Source organism: Gorilla gorilla, chromosome 14 (assembly GCF_029281585.2).
Source record: "Gorilla gorilla gorilla isolate KB3781 chromosome 14, NHGRI_mGorGor1-v2.1_pri, whole genome shotgun sequence".
Taxonomy (NCBI): Eukaryota; Metazoa; Chordata; class Mammalia; order Primates; family Hominidae; genus Gorilla; species Gorilla gorilla.
Window position 1 is genome coordinate 123,643,732 of NC_073238.2, and position 14,699 is coordinate 123,658,430.

The window sequence follows — 14,699 nt, forward strand, 5'->3', positions numbered from 1 at the left end:
AAAAATATCCTCTTAAGTAGTAAATTAATTCAAGATGAATATTATTAATATTAAACAGAAAATGTTTTCAGCAAAGAATTTAAGGGGGAAAAAAGAAAAAAAATATTTAAAAATTAACTTGAAATTGCCACCTAATTGATTCTCATGGAGACCTGTGCACACACATTCAAGCACACATGCTCATCCACTGAGGTTTACTGCTAATTCAGGGCTCCACACCACCCCCGTTCTAATTTTACCATCACCTTTGGGCTTTACTGTCACCAATGAAAGGGGTATTTTGAAAGACTTTTTATTTATGCACTCCTGGCAACTTTTCCCAAAGTTGTCTCTTTAGACAACTTTTCTTACTAAGGGATATTAATTTTGAAATTTTTAAAAACTATGATATCTGATTAGCTAAATTGACCACTTACTAAATGCATTGGAAGGCACTGTAAATAGTGGTTCTAGTTGTTAGAACAGATTTGCTGTAGACAATTAAATTGGGAGACATCACATTTTTGCTTTTAGTGCTGGACTTTAGAATAATTCTTAGCAAATTCATTACATGAGTTTTTTTAAAGTTCAAATGTATGAGATAATTATAACCATTTATTTGCCTTTCTAAGAACTGCCATTCTTTAACACCCCTCACCCAAATAATATTGATAATGGATTCTTACTTCAAGGAGGAAAACTGTAATAATTCACATTTGTATTTAAAATTGAAATGCAGGTCTGGCGTGGTGGCTCACCCCTGTAATCCTGGCACTTTGGGAGGCCGAGGTGGGCAGATCACTTGAGGTTAGGAGTTCAATACCAGCCTGGCCAATATGGCAAAAGCCTGTCTCTACTAAAAATACAAAAATTAGCCGGTGTGGTGACACACACCTGTGGTCCCAGCTACTCAGGAGGCTGAGGCAGGAGAATCACTTGAACCGGAGAGGCAGAGGTTACAGTGAGCCAAGATCGTGCCACTGCACTCCAGCCTGGGCAATAGAGTGAGACTGTGTCTCAAAAAATAAAAAATAAATAAATAAATAAATAAATAAATAAATAAATAAATAAAATATAATTGAAATACACAATCTGATTATTCATAATGATAAAAATAAACCTATATTAATATTTTAAATGCTCCAGAAACAATGAAATTTTCAGCATGCCGAACATAGTCATAATTTTGACCAACGCTAGCTTCTGAATTGCTGATCTTCATATGTAAAGCAAAATTGAGGCTGTGATTACCATATTGCATCTTTTTGGCATTGTTAACCAACTACTATCAAATAAATTTCAACACCTTGTATTTATTATGCATTGGGTTATATTTTATTTTATTTTGTAAAGTTTTGAAAACAGAGGACTAAATAAACATCAGCTAGTAGTCCTATTACCGCACATGTATGGTGAGAATAAAAGGAGAAGATGACTACACACTGTTCACACTGGACATGTGTTACTTTATAGACACCTCATCTACCTCATCCTCAAATACTTTCTGTGTATTAAACTATATCTGTGTGAATTCAAATTGCATTTTCCTTTGCTGCAGTGGGTTTCCTCCAGTGTTTCTGGCAGTGAGGGACCATGGTCTGTCTCCCTGGGCCTTCATAGTGCAGCCATATATAATTCTGATCTAGTTGCTGGGAATGCTTATCAGTGCCTTTAGTGGGGCACTTTTTGAACAGTGTTAGTTAATATCCATCATACCAACATGGCCGGGACTCTCAAACAGTGGGATATTAATGAGGAAAATTCCAAAGCTTATTTCAAAGCCTTTGTTACAGACAAGAGCAAATCTTGCTTCAAATTACATTTGTGCACCAAGTTCTTTGTTGGATATGGGACAAGGAAGGATGTCCCCTTAAACCATGTCTTTTCAGCATCGTATTGAAAGTCCTAGCTAATGCAAAAAGACAATAAAATAAAATGTAAATAGATGGGAAAGGGAGAACTCAACAGTCCTTGTATCTCTTGTAATTAATTAATATGTGTTAATTTATGGAAATGAAATGAATACTGCCATTTAACAGAATCACTTTTCTTTTCCCAACCAGCCAGAATTTATACATATTTGCTAGAGAAATCCAGACTTGTTTCACAACCTCTTGGCCAGAGCAATTTTCTCATTTTCTACTTGTTGATGGATGGGTTATCTGCGGAAGAAAAATATGGACTTCATCTTAATAATTTATGTGCACACCGGTGAGTGACTAAGTATTTTGTATCTAAAAGCTATGCCTTCAAATTGTGATTGCAATTTGGTAGTCTTCAATTATCTTCTTACTTTTCAGAGACAAAATGGTGAGTAAAAGATAACTGTTGGATACTGTTAGGTTGAAACCATCCACATAACAAGGTTCCAACTGTTTATTGAATGGGTGAAGTTGTATGTGTGTGAACAAACTTATATTTTACTAGTTTTCAGATCAGAAAAAAACTTGTGCATATATAAACTCCTATACTCCTTTTAAGTATTTTGGCTATAACATTAGTTATGCACTCCTAATCCATGGCCCAGTTTTGAGATAATGGGCAATGTTATTTGAGTAAGTATGATTATTCATTGGTGTTGGATGAAGGTACATCATGGATTAAGATGCACAGCACACATAACCTCAGGGGCTGATTTCCTTTAATGGAGGCAGAAAGCACTTGTGTTAAAATTAGGATGCCTTGGTCATAGGAGAATGATGGGAGTGACAGGCTGTACAGACAGTGAGTGAAGAATGTTTTCTCAATGTTTGCACTTCTGCTAACTGCCTGGTTTAGTGTGTCTCTGCCACAGGGATGGGTCCAGATTTGCATTAGGATGAGAACAAGAAACAATATGGGAAATGAATCCTGTTCTGAAGAGAAGTTGGTGGGAAAAGAGCACAAGAGAGAATTGGATTCTGATCCAAACTCAATTCAGTGGTGAGGGGTGGTGGGAACTAGACTCTGAGGACATGTGGATTGACTTCAGATACCTGCTGATACCTGATTTATGGCTTATTGGGTGTTTATTATCAGATCTAGGGGAACGGCGTGAGTTTGCACAATTTTAGGAGAACTTTTGTGAGAAAAATGATGCTATAGGAGAAAACACACACACACACACACACACACACAAGCAGAGAGAGAAGGGTCGCTTCACTCACCTTCATGTAGTCAAGACAGTGGTTAAGGCCAAGTGCTTATTGAGAGAACAAATTGGCGGGGGGCAACTTCCCCAGCAAGCCCTCCTCTTGAGTACACACATAGGCTGCTTTAAGCCTGCAAAAAAATATCTCCAGTTCTCTCTGCTTTGCTGTGCTATTTCCCCATCTGAAGCCATTATATTCTGCTTGGGGAGATATTAATAAACAGGTTGGTAATCGTTGAGGTGATATGATGAAAAATAAATCAGGGTTGGGGAACAGAGGAGCAGGTGGGTGTCCTGCTTTTAGATACATTAATCAAGAGCCTCCTACCAGGTAGTACCTGTGGTAGAGACACCAGAGAGGGCCATTCACAGATCTGATGTGGTGTCCAAGGGAGATGGAAGTGTACAAGGGGCCTGAGGAAACATACTCAGTGTTTGAGGGACAACATGAAGGCCAGGAGCTCAGGTTAGAGTTGTATGGGAAAGAGGGAGGGTAATAGAACAACGTGAAAAGAACAGCCACGGTCAGAAATTTAGATTTCCTTCAGAGTTGTCTGGAAGTGATTGGGGGTTTTGAGTATGCAAGAGAATTGGTTTTCACTTCGAAGGTGACTTGCATCTGTGGAGATGTCCCTATGGTATTCCCAGCTGGAAGCAGAGAGCTAAATTCCTGGTATGGTCGTGGGGAGGTGGTGATAGCACTCATGGTAATGGTGGTGCAGGCGATGAGGAATGAGAAAACATAGGTTATGCTCTGAAGGTAGGAAGGTTGGGATTGAAGGATGCACTGAACAAGGGATATGAGGTAAAGAGATCAAGAATGATTCCTTTGGCTGTGGCCTGAGCAACACATGGTGTCATTGTGCCATTTACCTCGTGACAAGGCTAGGAGGGAACCAGGGTGCTGGGGAGGAGAAGAGTGGCCAGAGAACCAGTCCTGCTGGTTTTAAGACAGCAAGGTGGAGATGCAGGAGTGTCAGGAGGGTACTGGAGAGAGGAGGGACTTTCCAGTGTGATGGAGCCAATGTGAAGCTGAACTGCTAGAACTGCTTGGAGAAATTACAGGACAACCTTTGTCCCGCCACTGCTGTGAGAGGTGATGATGGTGCAGGTGGGCTCAGAGGAAGAGAATGAATTGGCCTAATTTACAATCACATTACTAATTACTATCATTAAATTTCAGTGAAGACATCCAGGGCTATGGATGTGGTTTGTCATGTTGTGTAGGTAGAAAGTAGTCAAGAAGTGTAAAAGGCCTTATCAAAATTGTGTTTTATTTACAAAGAAAGACTGTTTTAGGGTTTTCTGTTCCCAAAATACAATAGAAGTTTAGAAGAAAATGCTAATATTAAAGTATGGTAACCCAGGAAAAAGTGATAGAAATATAAAAATTCCAAGCTTCTAGGACATTAGAAATATTTTAGATCAAATCCCTTCATATTATAAAGGAGGAAATCAAAGCCAGAGACATGAAGAAGCTTGTACTCAAGTGAATACCTTTTATGCAACAGCAGTATTGACAAAACCCACCACCTGAGATTAACTTTGTGATTTTCTACCTTGAACATCGCTAATTGAACATGTTGACCCTGGGGGGAAGCACCTAACTGGATTCTGGGGATTGCATGTTGAGAGATAGCCTGTGAGGAAGAGAAGAGTTTTGGGTTTCTCTGCTCCCAATCCTTCTAACGAGCAACAGCTCAAAGCCTCAAGCAGACACGTAGCTTAGAGTGCATCTGTGTCTATTTGTGTGTCTGTGTGTGTGCACGTGGGTATGTGCTTGGCATTGCAGACGTATGGCCACTGATGAAGAAAAAGGAATAATGTAACCTATAATTTAAATAAACAATTTAACTTCTTGCTCAGTGGTTTGGATGAGTCTGTTGAAGTGTGTGTGTGTGTGGGAGAAAACAAGGATTTCTGTATTGAGCTTCAATTCTGACATTCATTTCTCTTTGCAAAAAAGAGTTTGGAGTCACTTAGGCTATTTAGAAAGTCAAACAGTCAGGGGTGACTTCATGAGGAGTTCCAACAGGAAAGAACTTAGGAAGATCGTGAATAATTCAATTCTCTTGGACAAAGCAGTTATTTTATTAAAATGTGTCATAAATATCTAATGGGTGCAAAACAACATTTTCCATGAAAATATTCACCACCCACCACCCTCCAGATTCATGAATACATCAGTTGGAGCATTTGTACAATGACAATTTCACAGGAAAACTTTAACAGTAAAGCAAGCTGTTTTTCAAGTTGTAACATAGTATGTATACAGTATTTTTTGTTGTTTATGTTATACAGGTCTTCTCACATTTACAATGTTGGTGGATCTTCTCACTTTTGCAATGTCAGTTGGGTTTGAGAAGTTCATATTTGTTTAATGTTTAAATTTAGGTTGGTATCTAATCTTTATTTGGTAATTATGAGTATTAAGTTCCATAGTTTTGGAAACTGTTTGGCTTGTTCACAATTAGAAATGTAAACCTGAATTTGCGAGCTTTCTAACCTTTCACAAACTGATGGTCTTCTGAATCCCTTCCTTAAAATTGGTACTCATAGGTAAAGGATATTGCTATTTGTAAAATGCTCAATACCATATGTTAAAGCAAACTAAATATGGCTGGAGGAGGACTCCATGCTTCTGTATTTGAGTCCTTGTGGACGAACTATAACCTAGCTTAATAGGCAGACAAGATTGACAACCCAATTTAGGTGTATGTGCCTGTAACAATAGCTGAGTCTTGGCCAATCCCAGCGGGCATACTTCAACCACTGATAGACTGCTGAGTGTTCAGTTGTTCAAATAAAGCAAACACCAACCTGTAACCAATCCAGCTGTTTCTATACCTCACTGCCGATTTCTTTACGGCACTTCCCTTTTTTTGTCTATAAATTTGTTCTGACCATGAGGCATCCCTGGAGTCTCTCTGAATCTGCTGTGATTCTGGGGGCTGCCTGATTCTACATATATGTAGTATATCTACTATTATTAAGTAGATAATTATATCTACTATTGTTAATAATTAGTGTATCTACTATTGTTAATATATGTATTATATATACTATATTATATGTAGTATATCTACTATTATTAAGTAGATAATTATATCTACTATTGTTAATAATTAGTGTATCTACTATTGTTAATATATATATTATATATACTATATTATATGTAGTATATCTACTATTATTAAGAATGGCATTATTATTGTCACATCTTCTTGTCTGATTTTTTTCAAAATAAGATTGCTATTCCTATGATGTAGAATAAACCAGCCTACATGTGACCACATGAACACAGCATCTCTTTGCTCACTCACTTATTCCACAGTGTAGCTTTTAGTGGAATTTGGATGAAGTACACTAAGTCCTAAAGCAAACACTACAAAAATTACAAGCCTTCTTCCTTCAAATTCATTCTCTCTCTTCTTTGTTCATAGCAACTCACTAGATACATGAATCAAAATAAAATATACATGCATCAGTAACTGTGAGCTAAAGACATATTCAATACTTATCATATCTTATGTGATTAGACCTCCAGAGAGAAGAAAACATTGCTGTAATTCCCTTTTTTTTCTTTTATTTGCTCTGTCGCCCAGGCTGGAGTGCAGTGGTGCTATCTCAGCTCACTGCAACCTCTGCCTCCCTGGCTCAAGCGATTCTCCTGTCTCAGCCTCCTGAATAGCTGGGATTACAGGTACACGACACCCCATCTGGCTGATTTTTGTATTTTCAGTAGGGACGGGGTTTCACCATGTTGGCCAGGCTGGTCTTGAACTCCTGACCTCAAGTGATCCACCTGCTTCAGCCTCCCAAAGTGCTGGGATCACAAGCATGAACTACGGCGCCCGACCTGTAATTCGGTTTTATCATTAAAGCTACAAAAGTGCTCTTTAGCTTTGACTCTGTTTTTAGAACTAAAAATGTTGAAAGTATCACATGAAAATTTATGGAGGTTTATTTCAGCATAAAATGAATGTAAAACTACTTTCCTGTTTGTAACATAGGAGTGATATCTAGAAACAGCAGATAGGACGTGTGCCTAACTTTAGAATATAAGTGATACAGATATAGACATCACCTCCTAAGGCTTAGCTGCATGAAAACAGTATTTATAACACTTTGCATAAGCATCTTCCTCCACAGATTATTAAAACAACAAGAAAAAAAGTCTGTAGGTTTCTATATTTTGAGCTGTGGCAGTAAGACTGCACGGATCTGGAATTCCACAAGATGGCGAGCTCTCCATAAAGTCAGACGAGAAAAACAAAACAAAACAAAAATCCAAACCAAGAAATTAAAATAAAAACAGAAAAATGAAGAAACACAAACACAAATGCTTGTTACCAAAAGTTTCTTTTTCACTTATGGTTCTTCCTATATTGACTGCTTCCCCCTAACCGCCTCACCACCAGCTGTTTGTTTTACAAGGGCTATTTCAATTTTTCTTACCCTTTGTATATTATACAAACGTTACATTTGGGGAACGAATGTAATTTCTGCTTTTGGGAATTGAGATTTAATGAAAGCCAGAAATAGTCATTCATTGTTTATCTTCAGCATACTTTAAATAGCTTAGATGGGTTTAGTCCCAGAAAAGCTAGGTTCCTAAATCCAAAAAGTTATTCTGAATCTCTTTTTGTATTGATTAATGGTGGAAATGATTGTGGTGCTGCAGGATAACATTTGTGAGTAAAGGTCAAATTTTGAATGCTAAGTTGAAAACAAGCAGTGTTTGACTCAGAGCATGTGACCTGTTTCTAACCCATGTGGCCATGAAAGGAAAAGCTGAGTCACCGCGCGCTTGAACTTGTGATCCTGCTGGGAGCCGTACCTGTCACGGGGAGGCCACGGCAAGCAGCTCCCGTGAAGGTTTGGTTTCTGCTAAGGGCTTATTATGAACAGTGAACCTAATCTGAGAGTGTCACATAATGTTTAAAAAGAGGTAAGGGAAAACTTAAATACTATTTGGAGGTGAGTCTTCATAATTATGTGGTATAATAAGCTATTTACTTAGTAAGTAGCTTGAAGGTGCTCCCAAGACAAAAGTTCAAGACAGGAGGTGCTTTCACCAGATTCTCACAGACTCCATTATTAATAACCTAAGTGACAGTCACAGTCATGATCAGCACAGTTCATGGGGCACTTCCCATGTGCCAGGCACTCTCTGAAGTGTTTGTTTCTGTTCACTCGCTGAATCCTCAACCGCAGCTAAGCAGAGGGTGCGAGGCCGTGTCTGTACTGTATGGTGAGATGTCACCCAGTAGCCAAGATCTGAATCCAGGGCCTGCTGAATTTATGCCTAAATTGTCTCCACAACAATGCTGCCTACAAAATGGCAATACTGTCCTTATCTCCTCGTGTCACTGAGATTTTAAGGGAAATGAAAGAGAAAGCATAAAGTCAAAGTCTGCATGTCTGTCTTTATTTTGCATTGCTTAATTAAGCAAAACTAACTTACGACGTTCTAGGGATTGCCACCTCTAATGACTATAAAAACAAACTATGCTAGGTCTTTATTTTAATCTAGAAGATCATAAAAATTTTGGAACTAACAGAGCTTTTGTTACCCTAGGTGGACAGTGTAGCCATTATATGAGTGGTTAGACTACCTATGTAAGTTAGCAAGGACATTTCACTTTGAAATGAGAATGAGAGGAATTGGGTCAGGGGCTTCTGTCCTGCCTTCTGTTCTTGATGTTATATATAATAAATCAGAAGCCAGATATGTCACTTGTTCAAGGATATTTAGCTGGAATATTTGGTAAATGACAGAGGTGGATTTCAAACTAAGGTATGTTTGGTTTCAAATTTCTGTTCATTGGAACTTTTTGATTGGTAGTGTTAGATTCCCAACTCTAACGCATTTAAAGGAAAAAGAAAAAGGGGGAGTGTTGAGATGACGGCATAGCTGAAGAGAGCGGAGGTTATGTTTGCCACAGGGATGTGAGATGCAGGAACTCAAATGCGGCTTCTCTCTGTCACACTCATGCACATGGCACATGCACGCACGCACACACACACATCAGTTTTACTTTGTATGTGTTTTCTAACACAGAACAGAACGTGACCACGTGCTGCCCTAGGCCCCCTAACTTAAGAGCAACTCGTCTCTCTGCCAAAAGGCCATCTTGGTGGCTCAACCCAGGTCTTAGGCCCATCCCGGGCCCCTAAGTTAAGGACAGAAGGAAGAAATACATTTGGCTCCTGTGTAGGGATGGGAGCTATTTAACAGGAGGAAGGGGAAGGGAGAGCTGAGCACTAATCAGCAAGGAGCAACATGAGGCCTTGTGCTTTCCCCTGCATGGCACTCCAACTACCTGAAAGACTCCCAGCCCGGCAGGTGAAGGTCAGAATGCAAGTGTCAGTAAATCTGGGTGCCAGTTATTCAGCACTCTCTATTAGTGACTCTGGCCAAACTTATCACCTTGATTTCCAGCTACTCATACAGGACCATAAATAGTGTAGATCTATTGCATGAAGCCTATAGATGAATATTGCAATGTATTTCCACATGACTTTGATTCGTATGGATGTTTTCAAAAAATACTGTATGAGGTTAAGACAGCAGTATGATCTGCCTAAGCCACAATGTCATTAAATAGCTAGCATAAGAGAATTTTGGCCAGAGGCCCTATATTTGTGGTCTGAATATATCTCAAAAATTCAGACTTCTACATTACTTTTAAATGGTCAAATTTATTATGTGATGACACATTGTTTTGGCTGCTGTTGTTGGTTTTGTTGTCACCCTTGTGATACTTCTGAAGCTAATAACAGCTGTCATTGAGCACTTCTCATAGATTTTCTCTTTGTCTACTCATGATAATTGTGGAAGATTATAATTGATTTCCCCATGTTGCAGACGAAGTGACTGAGAACTATGGTTGCTTTGTTAACTAACCAGCATGGGGCAGAGTTGATGTTTGAACTTCAACCTGTTCGATTCTCAATTATTTTTGTGAATGGTTTTCAAATGATTCCATATAGTAAAGGAATTTGCATCACAGATAAATATAACTGCCTCTGCTTCAGCAAGAGAACTATTTGCTAAAATCAGCATCTTAACCCTTCTCCTTTCTTTTTCATATTTTTGATGATAGTAGCATAATTATGATTTTTATTATGAAAATAGACCATCATTAAGCCAAATATAAATATACCCAATACAACATCTTGTTGTGAATACACAATAAGATGGTGTATTCACATAATAAACACATAAATAAACATGTGCACACAACTGCACATACATATAAAATTGCACAAGGAACTACCTTCACTAAAATTTTGAGTGTCAGGCACAACACTCAGTAATTAATTCTCACTTAATTCTTCTAATAACTCTATGAGACTGTTACTAATATTGTCCCTATTTGATGAATGAGGACACTGAGTCCTAGAGGTTAAGTAGCAGCCTGCTCAAGGTCAGGCAAGGCAGGAGGCCAGAGATGGTGCCCAGTGGCCCATCTCTCAGCAGAGAGGGAGGGCCTATCTCCAGCAGTCCTGGCCACTGACTGCTGATGCTGTTTGTCCTTGAGGAGGTGATGGCCAGCTGTGTTGTTTAGAAACTTGGTCGGATGCTGTGGCTCACGCCTGTAATCGCAGCACTTTGGGAGGCTGAGGCGGGCAGATCACCAGAGGTCCGGAGTTCGAGACCAACCTGGCCAACATGGTGAAACCCCATCTCTACTAAAAATACAAAAATTAGCCGGACTTAGAGGCAGGTGCCTGTAGTCCCAGCTACTTGGGAGGCTGAGGCAAGAGAATCGTGGGAACCTGGGAGGAGGTGGGGGTTGCAGTGAGCCAAGATCACACCACTGCACTCCAGCCTGGGCAACAAGAGCGAGACTCCGTCTCAGAAAACAGAACAACAACAACAAAAAAACTTACACTCAAACTTATACTCTCTGTTTTGACATAAAAACCTAAGGCCAATGTCCAGATAGTCACGATTTGGGGAAAACAGCTGGAAATAGACTTTTTCTCCAGACACTCAGGCTCTTTTCAGAGTTTTGTTTCTGGCCCTTGTACTTCCTATTTGAGCGAGACCGTCTTCCCAGTCATGTGTATAAAAAGAGGTGCCACGAGCATTGTGGCTATCATGTCTTTTTCTCCTGAGGCAGGGCAGGTGCTGGCATATTGCCATGCCGTCCCATGGCCCTGGCTGGGCCCTTCCTGCCCCACCTTCCCTCACTGCACAGCATCTTACCTTTGTGCCTCTTCAATCTCACCCTTTAATCTCAGGTTAGATTAACATATTTTGAATTTCAATTTAACTATAAAACCTCCTAACTCAAAAATCTTTAATAAATATTGCTTTTCTGTCGCGTCCAATGCAGTCTGCTTGATGACGCAAGGCGACAGAGATGGCTGGGCCTTGGGGAATTTGGCGTGAGCAATTGTCGTTAACCGGTTCTTTGACATCTTCTCCATTCCTTGTCTCAGCACCTCCTTTAGGGGTGGAGTTGGTTATCAGTGAGGTGACACAGTTCTTGGCTGAGTAAAGATGTTTGTTTGATGCTAGATGTGCAAGCAGTGTATTTACCTTCAGGGTATAAAAGAGAAAGTCCTTCTTGTGTTGGGAGAGAGTCAAACACTCCAGCCTCACTTCTGCAGTCAGTCAGTTAAATGTCACAAACATTCTCAGGGTTGTTATGAGTAAATAAAATTATGAATTTAAGGCATGTTGGTCTACGTCCTTGATTGCTTACTTTTAATTTCAAATTCCCAAAAGTTCTGAAAACCAAACATTCACGTATGACTCATGTGCTCATAAAAAACATGACCCAACCTGAACTTACTTAGCAACAAAATCTAAACTTGATTGATGTAAGTGTATTTATAATTCTTACATATTTCTCTGACTGTGAATATTCATATGGGGTTCTCCCCAAATTAAAATATTTGACTGGGGACACTGCTTCAAACCTACCAAGGATATAAACACTACATTCACTTTTTTAAAATCTGGATTTCAGAACATATTTGTCTTCAGAAGTTTAGGAGAAGGGGCTGTAAACTGTGTAATCCAGCTTGTTGAGGACTGAAAACATGGCAGTCATTATGTTTCTCACCAAGTTAAGGACTTACCTTACCTTGAAGGACCACGACGCAGATGTTTGCTAAAAAGGGTTGATAAACCTGCTTCTGTGTCTGGACAAGGAGGCTCTGAATTCGCTTCCAAAATAGACCTCTGCCTCTTGTTCCACTCCTTTTTTTCTCTTTCTCTTTCTTTCTCTTTCTCTTTCTCCTTCCTTCCTTCCTTCCCTCCCTTCTTTTTCTTTCTTTCTTTTTTCTTTCTCTCTTTCTTTCCTTCTCTCTCTCTCCTTCCTTCCTCCCTCCCTCCCTCCCTCCCTCCCTTCCTTCTCTCTTTCTTTCTTTCCTTCCCTGTCATCTCTGTCTCTGTCTCTGTCTCTCTTTTTTTAAAAAAAAAAAAAAACAGAGTTTCACTATTGTCACCCAGGCTGGAATGCAATGGTGCCATCTCAGCTCACTGCAATCTCTGCCTCTCAGGTTCAAGCGATTCTCCAGCCTCAGCCTCCCGAGTAGCTGGGATTACAGGTGCCTGCCATCACGCCCGGCTAATTTTTGTATTTTTAGTAGAGACGGGGTTTCACCATGTTGGCCAGGCTGGTCTCAAACTCCTGACCTCCGGTGATCTGCCCACCTTGGCCTCCCAAAGTGCTGAGATTACAGGCGTGAGCCACTATGCCCAGCCATCTGTCTCTGTCTCTTTAACATTGTTTATTCCTTATAAATAAAAGATATTTATTTTTGTATCTTAAATAATGAACCATATGGAGATGTGAAAGAGGCTCAGATTTTAGAGGACACTTGCTTGACTTTGCCAGTGATTGTGATGTGGCTGGTCAGTGGAGGTGTGGCCCTCATAGACCAATGCAGTTTTCAGAGCGTGGCTCAAATGTCTGCTTGGAGACACCACTGCCATTTGAGAGGGACACCTGCACAGTTCCACATGTGTGTGTGAACCTGTCTCCTTCTTTCCAAAACCTGCCCATGTGGCTGTAGCAAACAGCATCACACACTGAACCAAGCCCGTCTGCCTCACCAGTGTAGTCACTGTTCAGCTGATGTAGTCGGTGTTTCTTTTTCTCTCAACCTCTCCTGCCAGTCTCTTCCCACCTGGTAGGACATCCTGCCGCTTGTACCGGGCAACCCCAAGCCGCCTTGTCCACCGGGCCTTCCTCTGGGTCTGGAGTGACCACCTCTTTCTGACAGACCTGCTGGGTGGGTTGGCCTGAGCTCCTAGGAACCTGGGTGGATCATGGTCCATGTCCCAGTCCAAATCTACTCCAGCCGGGCCTTGTCCCCTTGCTGACACAGTGACCATTGGTGACCATTCTTACACATCATACATAAAATGCTCTCTTATCAGTGTGTTCCATATGCATTCCCCATCTTTGAAGTTTCCTTTGTAGCGTGCAGGACATATAGTATACATGTGGCACAGTTGAAGATAAAATGCTTTTCTTTGTCCTATTGATATAGGACATTGCAAAAATCAATTGATATACATCAATAGCTGTTAGCAAAATCATAGCTTTTAGGTGTGTAGGCCTATAAAATCGAATCTTCCATGACTGCAGCCATTTAGAGAGATTACATCCTCAATACAGGGTGACTGACTGTCTTTTGCAATTTGTGAGTATTCATCGATAACTATGCTTGAACTGTTAAAAGCAGCAGGCTTATTAGTTGAAGGCACAGACTTTACTTAATTCAGGATCTACATTCCCTGGCTGGGGGATTTGGGAAAATCATGCAACCTCTCTGTGCTTCCCTTTGCTCATCTGTAGGCCAGGAGTAGCCTCAGAGTATGGTTGTGAGTGACGGAGTGAGTGCAGTAGAAGTGCTGGCTAGTATCGTCACTATTAGTGTAGAAGGCTCCTTCCCATTGGAGTCATGTGAGAATAACTGAAATAATAATTGTTATGCAAAAGTTATGATTTGGAGTTAGAGGTTTAAAATACGTGGAATAAGTGGGGTCTGGTCTTGCTGCTAGCGTACGTCTCTGCCTCTGTGCAGCTCTGTCCAGAGCTGTGTCCACCCTCTCTTGTTGGACATCAACTGGGGTCTGGACTTGTATTCATCATGTAGCTGTGAGGAATTACGAACTTAATTGATTTAAAACCTAATGATGAAAATCAACCCAGCATTTTGAAGTGAGGGTGGCTGAGAATGGACAAGGAGAGGAAAGAGGAGGAAAGAGGACGGCAGAGCCCTGGGAGGCCTGTTGGATGGGGCAGCCAGAGCCTGGTTACATGCTAGCGCAAGGCTCGGCTTCTGTGTGTCCCTCATGGCACAGGGACAGAGAGGGCCACGCTGCTGAGAGAGATCTTTAAAAAGGCAGCAATCGAACACTTCTGCAAAACTTCCTCTTTCACATCTTCCCTGGTACAAAAAAATTCCATTCTTGTGGCTTAAAATGCTTTGATTTTCTGTACCAGCCAGAGGAGGAAAAAAGAGAGACTTTCTTCACGTCTAAAATCCAGTGCTTATGTAATCAGAGATGGTGAAGTCAATAAGATTTGGAATGTGCGATTTGCTGTCATCTGTCAAA

The 14,699-nt window shown here is 40.4% G+C and overlaps 1 protein-coding gene across 1 annotated transcript in view; it reads left to right on the forward strand.

The window, feature by feature from the left end:
* MYO16 (myosin XVI) overlaps positions 1-14,699 on the forward strand; it is a 583,910-nt gene that overhangs the window by 282,738 nt on the left and 286,473 nt on the right. Inside the window, exon 16 of the mRNA XM_019039479.4 lies at positions 2,043-2,190. Within this exon, the coding sequence (XP_018895024.4) occupies positions 2,043-2,190 (148 nt within the window). The remainder of the gene's footprint in view (positions 1-2,042; positions 2,191-14,699) is intronic.